This window comes from Zootoca vivipara, chromosome 3 (assembly GCF_963506605.1).
Source record: "Zootoca vivipara chromosome 3, rZooViv1.1, whole genome shotgun sequence".
Taxonomy (NCBI): Eukaryota; Metazoa; Chordata; class Lepidosauria; order Squamata; family Lacertidae; genus Zootoca; species Zootoca vivipara.
In genome coordinates, this window is record NC_083278.1 from 62,260,162 (window position 1) to 62,278,223 (window position 18,062).

An 18,062-nucleotide genomic window follows, 5' to 3' on the forward strand; every position below is an offset into this window, starting at 1 on the left:
AATTACAGAACTTAGTCACATGGACAGCTGTGAGTCCAAAATGACTCGCACCTGGTCCTTCAGGGGCACAGTAACTCCATTCAGGACCAGGGAGTCCCCCACACCTGCTCGCCCCCTGTCCACCCAAAACAGTACTTCTGTCTTGTCAGGATTCAACCTCAATATGTTAGCTGCCATCCATCCTCCAGCCGCCTCCAGATACACTGCCTTCACTGGTTCTGATTTAAAAGAGAGGTAGAGCTTGGTATCATCCACTTACTGATGAACACCCAGCCCAAACCCCCTGATGATCCTTCCCAGCGGTTTCATATAGATGTTAAAAAGCATAGGGGAGAGGACAGAACCCTGAGGCACCCCACGAGTGAGAGCCCAGGGGTCTGAACACTCATCCCCCAACACCACTTTCTGGACACAGCCCAGGAGGAAGGAGCGGAACCACTGTATAACAGTGCCCCCAGCTCCTCTAGATGGCCCAGAAGGATGTCATGGTCAAAGTATCAAAGGAGGCTGAGAGATCCAGCAGAACTAGGAAAGAACGAGTGTGAGGAAATTAACCAGGAACTTTCTTTATGCAGCAAAGAATGCATTTTATCATTGAGTTCCAATCACCCCCCTTCCTAGTTCTTCTTTAACTCTCCCCAAGCCCTTCCCAAATGGAAAAGCTCTCCTTATTTTAGAGACTTATTACCTGAGAGCAAAATCCTGCCTCACCTCCTAGCTAAGACACAACAGATTGCCTGGGCCACAAATCTCCTTAGCATCCATACCTTTACGACTCCCTTTGTCATGATGCCTGAGTCCTGCTTAAAGTTTTGTGTGTCCCTTGCTTTAAATGGATGTGGTATTGAGTCTCACTGTTTACAGTGCCTTTGTACCCAATGGTCTCAATCTTCTGGATGCTGCCATATTATTAGCACACCCTTGTTTTTAACATATTTGGGTTTTTCCAGGGCAACTGGTTGCTCCTGCAGCTTACCTTGCATCCTCCCCCACACTTCTTGAAAATTTTGATGTACCTATTTACTTACTTACTTACTTACACACACACACACAATTGTATTGTATAGTCATAGGTATCAAATATGTCTCCATTTGTATTTTATTACCTTTTTTTGTGTTAGTGATTACTGAGGCTGAATTTTGTACCGTGGAACCTGTGTGTTTGTTCTAAACATAATTGGGGGAGAGGGACCCCTTCAAGCTTCTGTGTCTCTAATCGGCAAGATGAATGAATGAATCAGTTCATTATGGTCACGGACATATACAGCGATAGAGAAAATTGGCAAGATGGGATAGATGAGTGACAACATGTCTGATAGGTAGAATTTCAGTCGTCACATAGTTTGAGCCAATTTTGCATTGCTTTTTTAAAAAATCAATTCCCATATTTATTCAAGTGATACAAATGCGGGCCAAATGCACGTTGTAGATTTTGCAGACTTGTGCTGGATGGGTGTACTAAGGCTACATTTTTTAAAAATAATGCTTTTAATTTGCTATTTGTGCTAGCACATGACAACCAAGTCACTGGAAGCCTCCATCCCAATAGCCACCATTGAAAAAGCACTTCTCTATGTAAATAGGCTGCTAAGTGTTTGTCTGAGTTCACTCTAAGGATGCTTCCAGACAGGAGTTTATATTGGGTAATTGGTGCTCGTGAACACAATTCTTTTTTTGCAGTGCCCACACAATATCCTTGTCAACAAAATGTCAGCCCGTACTTTTTAAAATTTTAGTCCAGATTTCCCCTTTCGAAATCTGATTCATAAAAATAAACCTTAGTGATCCGCAGTCACTTATCAGCACATTAATTTAGTCTTGGACCATGGTTTGTCACATATTGTGGCATTTAGTGGATGGATTCTAATGCCACACTCATCCAGCCGTTCTGTTTCCATGGGCTCAAGTGATGCAAGTGTGCCTATTTCCAGCAATTGTCACATGCTGAGGGCACACCTAAATTTCAGCAAACCAGTTGCTATGAGTTTTCTTAAAAGATCTCCTAAATTACCTCAGAGGTTGTATTCACAATACATACATCTGTCTTTTTAATTATTATCAACAAAACCAATACAGTGATCTTGTGCAAGATCTCAGTATCACTCTTGTACTAGGCTTAGATAAACATCACTCATAAGCAAGTCCTCAGTATTTTTTTTTTTAAATGGAAATGGATATTGCTCACACCCATCCCTCAAATCACAAGTTCCCATTTTGCATGTTGTGCCTGGTGATATTTCCTCTTGCACTCATAAGCGCTTCCTGGGTTACTGTTGTTTTTTAAAAAGTTGAGCACACACACAGAGAGAAAATACCACAATACTTGCCCAACAACAGCATTGGAGGGCTGGAAATGAGTGATTGAGGGGAATGAAATGGGAAGCCCTCCAGGTACATTTCCTCAACCTTCACCCACCTGTGTGGACAGCAAGCAGCAGAATAGCAATGAATATCCATGACTGAAAAAAACAGGAATGCGTGGAAGTTAATGTGCTTTGAACAGCCGACTTGCAATATCAGGCCCCTGTCTGGAAGCACCCCCAAGTTGGCTGGTATTAAGTCTGCTGGAAATTCCAACAAAGGCCTTTTAAGTAGAGATCTCCCCCAGTCTGTGTCTGTATTGGAATGGTTTCTAATATGTTTTTGTTGTTTTTTCATTTGTGTGTTTGCCGCCTCCAGCTCCTTTGGGAGGAAGGGTGGGAGCTAGGTTTAATAAATAAAATGAATGGGACTTAAGTCCCACTAGGCTGTTAGTGAGGATAAGAAGAAAGTAGTTTAGCATATTGTTTATTTGCAAAAAGAAGAAGTCTATAACCACTAATGTTAAGGGTGGGGAGACCATGCTGGTGAACAGCTGTAAATTGAACACCGAGATTACATGCATAAAACAAGTACAAAAAATATCACAAATGTGTACATTAGCTTAATACATCAACATAGCTGGCTCACCCCCTCAAGGGAAGCCTGGGTGAAAACATGAGTTTTAAGCAGGGCACCTGAATTCCAAATGCATGCCTGGTATTGATTTGGGAGTACATTCCAAAGGCTAGTAACACCACACTAAAGGCCATAGTGGACATCAGTAACATACAGCACCTCTAAGAATGCCTCGCCTGAGGATCAAAGTGACCAGGAAGTTAAGGTGTTATTGGGGATAACCTGGTTCCAAATTCTTCAAATTTTTCTACTTTTCAGAATGAAATTAACATTCTGGTATTCCCTTAAAAACTGCCATCATGAGTCACAATTGACGTGAAACTATTTCGATGTCTTAAAGACACAATTAAAACTCCCAACGGTAATTACAAACTGTTTAATGGAACATGGTAACTGTCCAAAACAGCTAAAAGCATCATTTACCGGCAAATAAAGGAGAAATCAACTTTTTACTGCAGCTTCCAGTTCTGGCAAAACAGATTTACTCGAAACATCAATACGCAATTCCTTCCATGGGCCATGGAATCCTTTGTCTGGAGCAATGTTGAAATCTCTTCCTTTGGTGCTTTCTATAAAAAAAAATGTATGAGGGACATTATCAAATTTTATTTGGATATAAGATTATTACCATTTCAAGGGAATAAGCTTGATCATGAACCTCAATATACTTATTATGAGTGGACCAAACACTGATCATTATTTTTAAAGCACGATGGAATAAGTTGGGATTCTGTATACTAGAATTGCCTGAGAAATGTGGCAGAGAAAAAAGCACAATAGAAGCTTAGATGGGACCCAGAAATGTAAAGTGTATGGCACGTGGGAATATAACATTAAATATTTTAATTCTACTGCCATAGATTTAGATGAGTTCTAATGATTATGGATTGCATCTTCCAAAACTTTCAAGTAAAGTGAATCTAACATTGATTAGTGGTTCCTTATCCCTGCAGAGAACTTTGAAACCAAAATAACTGAAGTCATCCAAGTTGCCTGACCAGGGGGCACATTTGGAACTTTGAGAAAGTGCCTTTGTTGCAAGTCACAAAATTGCTGTCATGGGGGTGTTATGTGGCAGCATAACACAAAATGGCTGCCACATCTAAAACGGCTGAGCTACTGGGCCACAAAATGGTGCAGGCATACTCCCTCATCAATTCACAGTGGGGGGAGCACCTACAGCGGCCACCATACTCACTCAAAGAGAGATGCCCTTTGCACCTCTTCAATGTTCAGAATGAAAGGGATAGTAAGTGCCCAGTCCTGGCATACAATCCGTGGCGGAGCTACATGCTTTGGCACCGGGAGTGGAGAACAGGCGGGGGTGTGGCGCTTGTCCTGGGGGGTGTACGGCGCGTGTCCTGGGGGTGGCTGCGATGGCACCCTGACAGGGATGGCACCTGGGGTGGACCGCCCCCCCGCCCCCCTTCATCCTCCAGTGCATACAATAAGTTGTGGGAATGTTTAAGCAGGTGTGCTCAATGTAGGAGAATTTGAGCAAATAGTTTCTTGTATATTGTGGATCTTTTAGGGACTATTTACTGAGTGGCATAGAAGGCACTGGCAGGCACATTGGTACCTATGGGCGCCTCGTTTGTGACCTCTGTTCTACAACATGTTGCCCCCACAACAAAGAATAATTTGGTTTTCCTTTTTTAAAAAGCAGCAAGTGTTTGATTTAAAAGTCCTTGCTGTTTCTCAATGTAGTATTTCCCTGTACAGTAATTGCTTCTGAATGGAGGCAATATTACAGAACAGAACTAAGGACAGTTTTGCTATTGTTGCCTCTGTTTTCCTGAAGCAAACGCAAACCAACCATCTTTGCTTTCTTCATAGTTCCAACGGCAAGTCTGTGTCCTGGTCTGAACCAGGTGGGAGAGACGTTCCCAAGGGACAACATATGTGGCACAGACTCTCAGTGCATGTGAAGAGCAAGGAGCCAGGAGGCAATCAGACCGCAGTGATCAAGCCCTTGACTAAAAGCTACCCAGGCCAAGGCAAGAGCCTGACTTTTTCAGACATCAGCAGTAAGACTCTGTACAATGTGGTGGAGGAAGAGGAGAGCGAGCCAGTGCGCTTCAGCCAACTAAATAGTCCTTCCATGGTTGTTCATCGGCGAGTCATGGCGACGCCTCCCCTGCAGACAACAGCAGAGGAAACCCACCTGTTCTTGTCCGAGCAGACTCCGCAAATCCTACCACCTCCACCACCACAGAGATCCGTTATGGAGCAGCTGCAAGGCGTGGTCAACAAATTTGCCACTGGCATCCCGGACTTCAACTCTGTGATCCCCGCACCTGGTGCCGGGAACGGAGTAAGGCCTATCTATCACCCTCCATTATTGCAACAGCAGGTGTTGCCACTCCAAATGGGTACATTCAGCAAAGAGATAGTTTCATCCCCAGCTGAAGAAGAGGGGCAGGAGGAAGAGGAGGAGGAGGAAGAAAACGAAAAGTTTAAACTTATCCAAGGGTACGTGTATGAGCGGCCAGGGAACCTAGAGGAGGATGAAGATGAGGAAGAGGAGCGGGCAACCAGCAAACTGACTCTAGAAGACTCACCAGCACTGACGCCTCCATCTCCTTTTCGAGATTCGGTGGCCTCAGGCAGTTCTGTGCCCAGCTCCCCGGTATCTGAATCAGTGCTTTGCACACCTCCCATTGCAACCTATGCTTCTGTTGTTCTGAGGGATTATAAGCAAACTTCATCAACCCTGTAGAACGGAGGCTGTGGTGATGAAAGCAAGTGGACCACATCTCCTTGGTCAGCTTTGGTTTGATGGGGCAAAGCAGCACAAGCTATGTGAGGGCAAAAGAAGGCAAACCAACATGGTGTTGTGTATAGGAGGGGGCAGCAGCAACAACAACGAACAAATGTGTATCCTGCACTAAATCTATTAGAGGGCTTCAATTCCTTTCTTGTTGTGTGTGTGTGCGTGCACGTGTTTTAAAGGGGAAGTGTTGTATTGTTTTCAAAGTATTGTATTCTGAGAAGACAGTAGGCATTTTGACAAAGCACAAATCCCATCTACAACTTCTATAGCAAAAACAAAATTCAAAGGGGTAATAATAAGTACAGTACACAACGTTTCACACACACTGTCACACTCTCTCTTGGCAACACTTGAATAGGACTCTGCATAACACAAACCACAGAGGAGACCTTAGCACATCTCACCGCTGGACATCTTCATTGAATGCAGCAACGTTCCCTTGGAAAGGAAGGAATAAAAGACTTCTCTGCGGACAGCACACCTGGGTATATCTTTTCTTATGCTTTCTTAAGTGGGTGACCTGGAAATAACAAGTTGTCATGTGAAGTTTGTGTCAGAGAAGCAAAAAATAGCATGTGAGAATATAGTTTATAAGGAATGTTTAGAACCTCTGATTTAGTATTCCCCCCCCCACTTGTGCTGATTTTAAAAAGAGCCAGAATAAACACAGTGAAGACACGAAAGGGCTGCCGATGAGAACCAAGGTAGAAATTCCTGTAGTGTTGAGCCTTTGCCCTTTTGTAGATGATTGCAAGCCAGGTGGCTAAACTGTTAACACTACATTTCCTGTAGCAAAACAATATTTACCTACTCGACTTTCATAATCTGATGCATTTGCCATGTGGTTACATTGTTTGTGTTACTATGGAAACAACTACATATGAAATAATTATATATTTTGAGCAACAGTTACTACTTTAAAGCAAAAAGCAATTCTTAACCGTGGCTCATTAGATTCATGGTAGAGGCAAGAGAATGAGTGTATGTTTGTGTCTGTTTGTGTGTGCGTGTGTAACTGTATAGAACATGTGCTGTATAACATCTAATAACTGCCACTGGATGATTGTCCTACAAATATATTATCGATATTTTTATGTTTCGATCATGTTTTATATTGCATTGTTTAAAAATATACTATAGATCTTTGAAGGTTTGTAAGCTGTGCTGAAACATTTTTAATAAGCTAAGCCTTCCCTTATAATAGGGTGCTTGATTTTGCTGATATTTTTGCCATGTGAAATTATGCTGTTGAAAATAACCAGTGCTCCAATAATTTGTTATTTCATGTATTTTAAACAAATGTATTTAATAAAGGATGCAACTCTTTTAGAAATCTTGCACACACCAGAATTAAAAAAAAAAACTGTAAAGGCAAATTTGGAAAAAGTATTTAGACCATTTCTCGTTATGGATAACTCAAAGACCATACCTGTGGCAAAGAAATTTCTATGGTGCTTGAATCTGTCTACCATTGTTATTCTTCCTCTCATGCTGTTTCCCCCCCCCCTTTCCCCCAGTTTCCGGATTTTGTGTAGGTTTCTTTTCTAATAATCGAAATCATTGTCAATTATTAACATGCTGTTTTAACAACCTATTTCTATTACTTTTTTCATATAAGGGATTGAAGGAAATGCATAACAGAATTGAATTCGGAGAATATGTAACTGGAAAATGTTGTATGCAGTGGCGGCTTTGATTTAGCTAAAAATGCTTTGGGCACGGACAAGTGAAAGCATCCACTTTTTAAATGATCCTACCAGTTGCAGCCCTCTGCATCATATCCCATTCTGTTGCTGATGTTTTCTCTACTCCTAAAACCAGCATTTCAGGCTGGGCTTAAATGGGCAGTGGGGACTGGAAACAAGCAAATATCTCCAGGGTGTACGGATGCATTCCACTAAGACACAGATACCCACAGAGTTGTATCCAAAGATACACAAGTGTAGGGGTGCTTGTGCAAAGGGACTTTATTTCTCTCTTCCTGACATCAGTCCCGTGAGCTCCTGACCTGAGATCAGGCAAAGCTCTAGAACAGCATAGGATGTTACCCAGATCTTACAGTGGGTAAGCGTGGGCAAATCTATCAACTTCATTTTATTTCAGTTTCTATGTCCCCCCCCCAATCTTAAATTCAACCCTTCACATTTACACATCAGTTTGTGGTTTTTTTAAGTCAACGTGGAAGTTTGGAATATACATTTTTTATATACAATTTTGCCTAATATGAATATTGCAATGATTTTTTCCCCAACAATTGTACATCACAAATATATGCATTTTATGCACACTTTCCCGTAATCCATGCATTTTTGCTTGTTTGGTTGGAGAACTGCCTCACAAAATTTGGAGGAGTGTAAATTTCAAAGAATGCCGTCGGTGATGTCATCATGCAGCCAAATTTAATTGACCATACTTAGCATTGTGATGCAATTCCATCGACTATTTAATCCCTGATTGGCTTCAATTTCCCTGCCATGCCATGGTTTAAATTCTCCGCAGCCACCCCCACCCCCATTGGTGCTGATTGGTCACTGGGGCCCGCCCCTTGAGCAGGGCCCCCATGCAGCGCCGATGGCGTGGCAAGCAGCGGTGGGGAGGGTGCCAGTCTCTGTCCCTGGGCTGGATCAACGCAACACTGCCCACCCAATAAGTTGAGGGGACCTTCAATCACCCCCATATGTAATCCAGAAGGAAGAAACAGTAGCTGGAGAACAGGAATTTGCACGGAAATAATATCAGGAAGCCAGAATGTTGGCACTGAACATGACTGGATGGTGATGGTAAATGTTTACGTAGTCTAAAGGGATATTTGTGGAAATATTTTACACCACCAAAATCACTATTTTTGCCTGAAAAAGGTGAATATTAGGGAAGCCCAAAAGAGTACTTAGCCATTGTAATAGATGGTTTGATCCACACTTAATTATTGAAATCAAGGGAAATTAAGTAAGACTAAATTTAATTAATTTGTAATCCATCAGGTTGGAAAGGCTGCTCTAAAGTATCATGAAACTCAGCAAGTTAGAACAAGGCTGGAGCACTTTGCTTCTGCTCATGCGAAGTGCCTCTGCCCAATTTTTGTCAAATCCCTTCGCCCCTTGTAACCCCCCCCCCCAAATCTCATTGCAATACAGTAGCCTGTCTTCTTGAGGCTGTAGATTTGACAGAAAAGGCTGCAGCTTTCTTATTATAAAACATGTAAAATGAGTCCAAATGAAACAGAACAATATAAATTCAGCAAAAAAGCAAGGTCCCCAAAAATTTAAATACCTTAACTGACAAAGGCCAGCGTAAAGAGACATGTAGCAAAAGCTAAGGATATAAAGATAAGGTTTTTGTACTATTTGGCAAATTTAGCAATCCCCAAATAGGTTACCTTAGTGAAATCATGCATGTTACACATGCAGTTCACAAGTTCAGAATATTTTTCTCCTGCCATGTAAATATCACTGTATACAAGAATAGAATGACTTTTTTTTTAACTGGCCTGACTCCTCAGTTGGCTATTGCTTCAACACAGGTTGAAGACAGCATTCTTCATTGCACCTGACAGCAGAATGCTTTAGTGGGGCAGGACAGTCCATGTAACATACACAGGGAATGGCTTGGGGGCTTAGAAGAATCTGCCAGGGGGCTATTGCTGCCATCTAGCCTCTGCTGCTTGAGGTGGTCATCTCACCTTGACTAATGGCAGGGCCGGTCCTACTCTACCACTGAAGAAACACTGTTTGAACAAAATCTTACAATAAGCCCTCTCTAGTTACTAAGAAGGCAACATTTGAAATAGGATAACTCACCGTTATGACTGATACAAAATCAGTACCGCAGTGAGAATAGCTTCCATATTCAAAAATAAAATGTGAAGAGGAAGCACATCATCTACCTGCACCTATTTTTTCGCCTATTTGATGGTGGCAACTTGTACTCTGATCTAGTCAATCTCAACATAATAAGTAATCATTTTACATATATATTGAGGCTCCTTATATTAGCTCTTAGTTTGTAACTGGAAACTGGAACTGTGATATATGTCTCTAATGTTTATCCAAAGGTTAAGACCTTCACATGTGTGGTTGTACAAACTTCTAAGATTTCTGTAAAAAAGTATATTTTGGGCCTGTCATATGATTAATTAAAATTGCCTTTATAACACTGTCTAATGAGTATTTTATATTTACTTTGAAAGAAGATACTCTTATATTTTTACTCCGTGAAGTTATCATGATTTAAGATACAAACTACATATCTGAAAAAGTAACACTCCAGGGGTTTTAATATCTGCACATAGTGTTGTTATTCTTTAATTTATAAAAATATTTATATACTGCTATTCAACAATGATACATAAAACTATACATCAAAAACCACATAAAGAGTTTAAATCAGTAATAATCTTTTGTGAGCTGCAGGGCCGTCTTAACCATATCTGGCACCCTGGTGCCAAGATCCCTCTGGCGCCCCCCGTGTGTGAGGCGGGCAGGAGGGGCGCACGGGGAGCTGAGAGGCGCAGAGGAGGCAGCCCCAGGCTCGCACTCCCTGCGCGCCTCTGGAGAGCGGCCTGAAGCCGATCAAAAACTGAGAGGCGCGGAGGAGGCGGCCCCAGGCTCCCGCTCCACGCGCGAGGGGAGTGCGAGCCTGGGGCTACCGCGCTGCGCCTCTCAGCTGTTCAGGAGCCCCAGGCTCGTGCTCCCTGCACGCCTCCGGAGAGCTGCCTGTAGCCGCTCAACAGCAGAGGTGCACGAAGGCAGACACCAGCGTTCAGCACCCCTTCCGTGCCCCTGATGGCCAGGCGCCCTGGCGCCTTGCGCCACCCGGCCTGGGCCTAGGGACGGCCCTGGTGAGCTGATTAACACATTACTTGATCACTTCAAGTCCCCATCCCACAGTCACTTGCAAAACTCGGCCATTTTTCTTGGCTCCTCCTATACAGGTGCGGTTTTTCACTAAAAGGTTGACCACAACCACATGTGTGAGGCTGAGCATGTAGTTCCTTTCCAAATGAAGGTGGGCCTACCCATCAGATTGGCCCCTGGTATGTTCTAGTGACATTGAGGCATACCAGAGCGGGTGGTGCTGTGGTCTAAACCACTGAGCCTCTTGGGCTTGCCAATCGGAAGGTCGGCGATTCGAATCCCCATGACGGAGTGAGCTCCCATTGCTCTGTCCCAACTCCTGCCAACCTAGCAGTTCGAAAGCACACCACTGCAAGTAAATAAATAGGTACCACTGTGGTGGGAAGGTAAACGGTGTTTCCGGGTGCTCTGGTTTCCGCCACAGTGTTCCATTGTGGTGCCAGAAGCGGTTTAGTCATGCTGGCCACATGACCCAGAAAGCTGTCTGTGGACAAATGCCAGCTCCCTCGGCCTGAAAGCGAGATGAGCGCAGCAACCCCATAGTCACCTTTGACTGGACTTAACTGTCCAGGGGTCTTTTACCTTATCTTTTACCACAGCACATGGGATAGAATCACAGATACAGTAGTACCTCTGGTTACGAACTTAATTCGTTCCAGAGGTCCATTCTTAAACTGAAACTGTTCTTATCCTGAGGTGCGCTTTCACTAACAGGGCCTCCCGCTGCGCACGCACCTCTGGCACGTGATTTCCGTTCACATCTTGGGGCAAAGTTTGCAACCAGGAGCAGCTACTTCCAGGTTAGCGGAGCTCATAACCTGAAGCGTTCGTAACCAGAAGAGTTTGTAACCAGAGGTACCACTGTAAGCTGCTTGATGAGTGAGAGAGGACTTAGCTCAATGTGTAAACTGTCTCTGGAACAAACTTACTTGCTTGAGGGAATGTCACCGCACCATTTTGCACAGGATCTTGTCTACTTAAAAATCTCCTCTTCTGTATGTATCTTTTCTGTATGTATCTTTTCAACCTCATGGCCCTCACTCCTCTCTAATACATTACCTAGGAAGCAACTTGAATTGCACCAATTTAGACCATTTAAAACAACAAAACTCATGTTTACTGCTAAGCACAGAGAGAAGTATCAAGAGATGCAAGCAAAAGATAAGCATAACATTTCAGTTCTGGTTGTACTTGCCAGCCCTAAGACTTTAAAAGTGCCTACTTCAACACCAAATACGTCTGCCTATGAACTATGGAGAGCAGCGCTTTCCCAAGGATGGTGATTTCTAAACCACCGTCCTCTCCTGTCCCATCAATCACTGCATATGCATGCTGTGTGAATGAATTCTGAAAAGAACAGAAGTGAGAACCAAGCTTTGAAATGTAATTCCAATCATTTATTATTATTATTTTAAAAAAATGTTGGCTAGAGGACATTTTTAAAAAGGTCAATGGGACACAACTTAATCTTTGCTGAGTGGAAGAACCAGAAGCAGCCAATCCCACCACTCCCCTGCTGAAGCCTTGCTTACTGCGCATGTTCCTGTGAAACCTTGCCAGAGCTCTGTAAGATCTCGCCAGAACCTAGAAACCACAGCCACTTCTCCTTGCTTCTCCAGTGGCAGCAGTGGGGGTGGGGAGAGAGGGTGCCTTTCAGCCATGGGAGAAGTGAGGAGAATCGGGGGCCATGGCGAGATCTTGTGTGAGCTCTGTGAGATCTCAGAAGAGTTCCATGAGATCTCAAGGGCCTTCTCGGTAGTGGCACCCACCCTGTGGAATGCCCTCCCACTAGAGGTCAAAGAGAACAACAATTACCAGACCTTTAGAAGGCATCTCAAGGCAGCCCTGTTTAGGGAAGCTTTTAATGTTTGATGGATTTCTGTATTTTAATGTTTGATGGATTTCTGTATTTTAGAATTTCTGTTTGGTTGGAAGCCGCCCAGAGTGGCTGGGGGAACCCGGCCAGATGGGCGGGGTATAAATAATAAATTATTATTATTATCAAGGGGTTTCGCAAACAGCTTTCCCTCCCTTCTCCACTGGTGCCACCCCTTGGGATTCTACTGCCCAAGGCTGCCTCACAAGTGGGCTGGCCCTGGGTAGAGCATCTGCTTCACATAAAGAAGGTCCCTGTTCAATTCTCAGGTAGAACTGTGAATGACTCCCAGAGTGAAACTCTAGAGAGCTTCTGCCAGTCAATGAAGATAATGCTGAGCTAGATGGACTGATGGTGTGACAGCTTCCTATGTAATCCTAACTACTTGAGCTGAAGTCTTTGGGAGTATATCTTAACAACCTCTTGAAGGGTATTTTTATATAATTGGATCAGTAAAATGATACTTGGCAAGTACCAGCCTGCAAATTCATCAAGGGAAAGAAGCAGCCAGCCTACAGCATGCCTTTCTTAATGAGGTATTTAACAGACACTTCTTAAAAACAAAAAAAAACATCCTGCTGGCAAGTGATGTATGTGATTATTACATCATCATCTTCTGGAACAGAGCCCAGAGCCTTTGAGAGTCCAGCTACTTTCGCAAATGAGATGTTAAGAGCAGATCTCTTTGGAAAGCTTGCAAACTAACTAACAGCAGTTGGTCTAATAAAAAAAAAGATGCCCTGAACCACAGCATGTCTTGCTCATTGTCTGGGATGACTAAAAGGAATAGTAACACATCGTACAGTCCAATTTGCAGCATTAGAAAAGAAGCTGAATAATTCCCTTACGGATATACAGTATAAACCTGTCTTATGCTCAGCAAAGTCACTAGCCCATCCAATTCTATAGCATCTGCTTCTGACCGGCAGAAATTATCCAAAGTATGATGTAAATAAAGGAACTGAGAGTCAAATGTCCAATGTAGTTCTACTGCTACAGTGGCAAGGCTGAAAAAAAAAACAAAAAACAACCATGGACTCCTGCAACCTTTATTAGTTGTGTAGGCTAAGCACACAATTTCAGCAGGTTTGGTTGTCATGCATTAAAGCTTAGCGTGGCTTGAGCCCTGCCAGAAAAAGACGTTTTTTATTTTTTATATTATTATTATTATTATTATTATTATTATTATTATTATTATTATTATTATTATTTATACCCCACCCATCTGGCTGGGTCTCCCCAGCCACTCTTTTGAAGGGACTCCTCTGTCTTCAATCACATATTGCCTAAATGAGTCCAAAAATGTATTATTTGTCATGAAAAGGTTGTCTTCACATCTCTTCCTCCAAAATCCTCACTGGAGACAGGAATGTGTGTGCCCTGGGTAAGACTTCTTGTACAGTAGTTTTCACCTTTACACAAACCTCAGGCTGATTCCTCAGCGTTTTGCTTCCTGTTGCCTTGGGGGTGAAATACTTGGCAATTCACGCATTCAAAATATCTCTGGTGACATTTGTGATCTCCCAAGAGGCGGGCGCTTGTTGCTAGGGCATTTACAGTCAAAAGCAGGTTTGCTGGTACAGAAGGTAGCTAGATTGACACTCCCAATATTGAGACTGCATATATATTTTAGGCCTCCCCCCCCCCCCACAACACCTCCCCAGCTCTGCAAGGAAAGATTGGCAGGACTCACAAATCCCCAGAGGAATCAAATGAATAATTGACAATAGAAAAGAGAGAGGAAGATTGAATACACAGAATAGCTTTTTTTAGATAGACTTTTCCTCTCTCTCCCTCCCATCTAATCTGTTAAATAAGACCCGAATAGTTTGTTCCTTATCCAGTTTTTAGAAGGCTGTACAACTGAAGCAAAATTCAAAAATAGTATTCAATCGGATAAATTGAGTCTGAATCATTAATGACTTTCAAATTTTCATGGTTGCAATAAATAATAATAATAATAATAATACTTCAATGATTTCAAGGCAGCCATTTCCGTTAGGATGTGGGAATATTCTCAGTCTCTAAACCGGTGCATCTTATCATAATACTGTGCTGTATTTGAAAGGTTAACCATTCACAACTGAAAAATGCAAACACCTACCGTAGTTTTCCACGTCCAACCCATCACCTTTTGAAATATACAGTCCAAAAGCACGGCAGTAATCAGAGGCTATTGCAGCTGGTCAGTCATTGATGGTCCACTGACCAAAAATAGCAGGATAAAAGTTGGTTACATAAAATATGCATATAAACTATTGCATAAAATATCAGAAGAGTAGCCACATTAGTCTCTTGCAGGAAAAGAGTGAAACAGTCTTGTGGCAGCTTAAAGACAAACAAATGTATTATGGCCTAAAGCTTTGTGGACTCAAGCTTACTCCTTCAGACACATGAAGTGCTTGCAGGTATAAGAAGGGGAAAAATATAATATATATTAAAACACAATTTATAAAAAATAGAGTCGGCAAAACAGATCACAGCTGATAAAACTGAATTAAATCTCATATTAATATAAAAACAGAGGCTTTTGCAGAGATGAAGGATCATCAAAATATTAATTAAAGGATAACCAGGATGATTTCCGCCCCCTAAAGAACTTCGTGGTCATCATACATCTCCTAAAAGCCTAAGGTACAATTTGCTTTTCTCTATATATTAGCATGTACGGGCTTCTGAATGCCAGCTGCTGGGAATCACAAGTGGGGAGTTTGTGCTCAGCTTCTGCTTTTGGGCTTTCATTAGGCATCTGCTTTGCACCTGTGAGAATGGGATGCTACACTAGATGGTCTACTGGCTTGATCCAGCAGGTTCTTCTTCTATTCTTATTAGGCAACAAGTTAAGGCATTGTCATTGGTTTTATTTTTGCCTCAAGGCATTTTATCACAGTTGCCTGCATATTTTCAGAAGAAAGGGATCATTCCTCACTGCTGCCTCGCAAAAGAGTTTTCATTTCTTGAAGTAAGATAAGCCACAATATCTGAATTCAATCCAATTTTGGCTTTGATCCTAAGGAGACTTGGGAAGAAGGCAGACAGACAGGCATTTCAAGTGTGGGAAAAGTGGTTTTGCAGTATGTATATTTTCTGCCCTGGAAACAAATGGTTTTAGCCTAGTTCAGATGCCCCATATCTGTTTTGACTACATGGTGATAGTGAGCAATTGAATGGGAGAAGTTCGTAGGATTTGGGTTTCATTTCTGGTCCAGAACTTGAGTGTTGGGGCTGCTTCCCTATGCCCCCAAATATTGTTTCTGGCCCCCAGCCTCCCCTCTCTCTCTCTCTCAGAAATATAGGTTCCCTGTATGAAATAGGTGGATCTGTCTGAAAAAGTGAATATGGAATATATTATGTAAAATGAAGAATTTTTTAATTTTCCTGTTGTCAATTCAGCACTTATTGTTCCTCTCCAAGTTATTTAACAAAAAGGAAGTTATTCATCTGTGGGTGATTTGACAGTATAAATGATGCTATGTTGTGTTCTTGTTGTCATTACAATTAATCAAGCAAGAGAGTCTGACACATTCTGTTTCCAGCATTGTTCATCTTGAAGTTGAATAACCAAGATATGGTATTATCCACACTGTGGAGTTCAAGATGGGCTTCTCCCACTTCATGACAAAAGTTTAGAAGGTCCATTTCATATATTAAATGTTAGAAGTTGTAGGTTACTTGATTCTAATATATCCCAGCAACCAGACTGAGATGCCCCAAAGCTCTAGATAGGAATTATAGAGAGCCACACCAAATCTCCCAGGTCCATTCTTGACAAGAAATTGCTTTTCCAAAAAATTTCAAAATACCCTGTGCTGGAACCAAATTGAATGTCACATAGAACAGCATGAAAATAATGGGATGTGTCACTAAACTTCTGAATAGCTTACCTGTAGTAAATTGTTCATATGTGTGAGGGACAGGGGATATCGGGAGGTCCCTCCCATCTTGAGCTCCAGCCCATCTCCGAGCGCTGGGGAAAGCAGGGAGAGTTTCTCTGAAGTAGCCCACCCAGGCCACTGTGACAGCATGTTTTTTAAAAAAGAAATTCAGTCAGGAGTACTCAGGTATCCCAATACAAATGTGTCACACCCCAAAACTCTAGACATGAAGACTAGACAAACCTTCCTGCCCATCTCTCATGGAATTTCTGGGTATGAGTATACAGACTGACAAGCAGAGAGAGATGCCATGATAAGCCTCCATCTTGCCCAACTAGAATATGGAGAGCAAGCCAGCATTGGCTGGAAGATGATCATCCCTCTTTTATCTGTTGTTATTGTCAGATGAGCACATGAACTGTGTTAGTATTGAGGAATACATTCCACTCCCAATGTTATCTTCTTAGTGTTGTTGTTTTGATTTAGGCAAGGAGCTGTGCTTTCTGAGCATAGTTTTGCTCAACCAATTATAAAAGCACCGATGCCCATGGATGGTGTGGTCTAATGATATCTATGGCCCCACAATGGATGAGTGTTTTTGTCTCATAAACAGTCATGGCCAATTCCATGTGCAACTCTAATTGCTACAGCTTCTCAGACATGCCCTGCACTTCCCAAACACTTAAATGTCCTCTTTGGCAAATTGCCTGGTAGAAATGCCTATTAATTTCATGAGAAGTGTATTGTTAATTAAAAGACTGCCTCCTGAAGCTATTAACGTTAAAGAGATTTCTTCAGTGATTGGCATTCCAAGATCCTCTTCCTTCCTATTGTGAGTTCCATTAAACCTCAGAGGTTACTTGGTCAGTAGTATTGACAAAAAGCACACTTTGAATAACCCTGGTGTGTTGCTAAATAACATTGGAATCTTTGCATAGAATAGAAATCATGAAAGTAGGTGTAATAGCCTCAATTTTTCATTAACGATATTATAATAATACAAGTACTTCTGACAGCTGAGATACGTGTTTTGGGACCCATTCTATTCTTGTGCATGTAATATGGTTTAACTGTTTTTAATTCTGAATTTAAAATTGTTGTAACCTACCCTGAACCTGTTGGTGAAGGGTGGATAATGTTGTTGTCGTTGTGAAGAAGAAGAAGAAGAAGAAGAAGAAGAAGAAGAAGAAGAAGAAGAAGAAGAAGAAGAAGAAGAAGAAATCATGTTGCTGTTATCTATAGTCTACAACTGGCCATTGATGCTGAGCATGACACAGTAATTTATTACAAAAATAATAATAAATCATGGCACAATTGCGTGAACTACACAGTACTCCACTCTCTACAGTTGTTGTCAATAGAGAAAAATCCTGGCTCAGTGCGCCTCTTCCAGGAATGAGTGCCTCTCCCTGACACTTGCTTATCTGACCAGATACTATACCATCCCTTATGTAATCAGAGAGACGATGTATGGGGTGGTGCTAATGGAATGGGGCTGTGAATTGATCAGCTTCAAAACAAGAGACTCTGAACCAAGATAATTTTTAGAGGTGTGTCTCAGCACTGTGATTTTTCTTGGCATTGAAAAATTCCTTATTAGCTAGAAGAACTGGTGAGCCGCTGAAATGCCTCTGAATCCACTTAGAAATAACAGAAAGCAGCACCTTACATACAGTGAAAAGATACAGCAAGCATAGCAAGATGCAAGCAACACACCAAAACCTCCAACCTCCGACTTTGGTGACATG

General features: G+C 42.1%; 1 protein-coding gene across 2 annotated transcripts in view; it reads left to right on the forward strand.

The window, feature by feature from the left end:
• GRM1 (glutamate metabotropic receptor 1) overlaps positions 1–5,656 on the forward strand; it is a 162,538-nt gene extending 156,882 nt beyond the window's left edge. Inside the window, exons 8-10 of one of the 2 annotated variants that reach the window (XM_060272734.1) lie at positions 421–440; positions 3,138–3,144; positions 5,451–5,656. In XM_060272734.1, coding sequence (XP_060128717.1) covers positions 421–440; positions 3,138–3,144; positions 5,451–5,656 — 233 coding nt within the window. Of the gene's footprint in view, positions 1–420; positions 441–3,137; positions 3,145–4,773 lie in introns of both variants that reach the window. The other variant, XM_035110662.2, reaches the window with a different exon arrangement.
• The last annotated feature ends 12,406 nt before the right edge of the window (positions 5,657–18,062 follow it).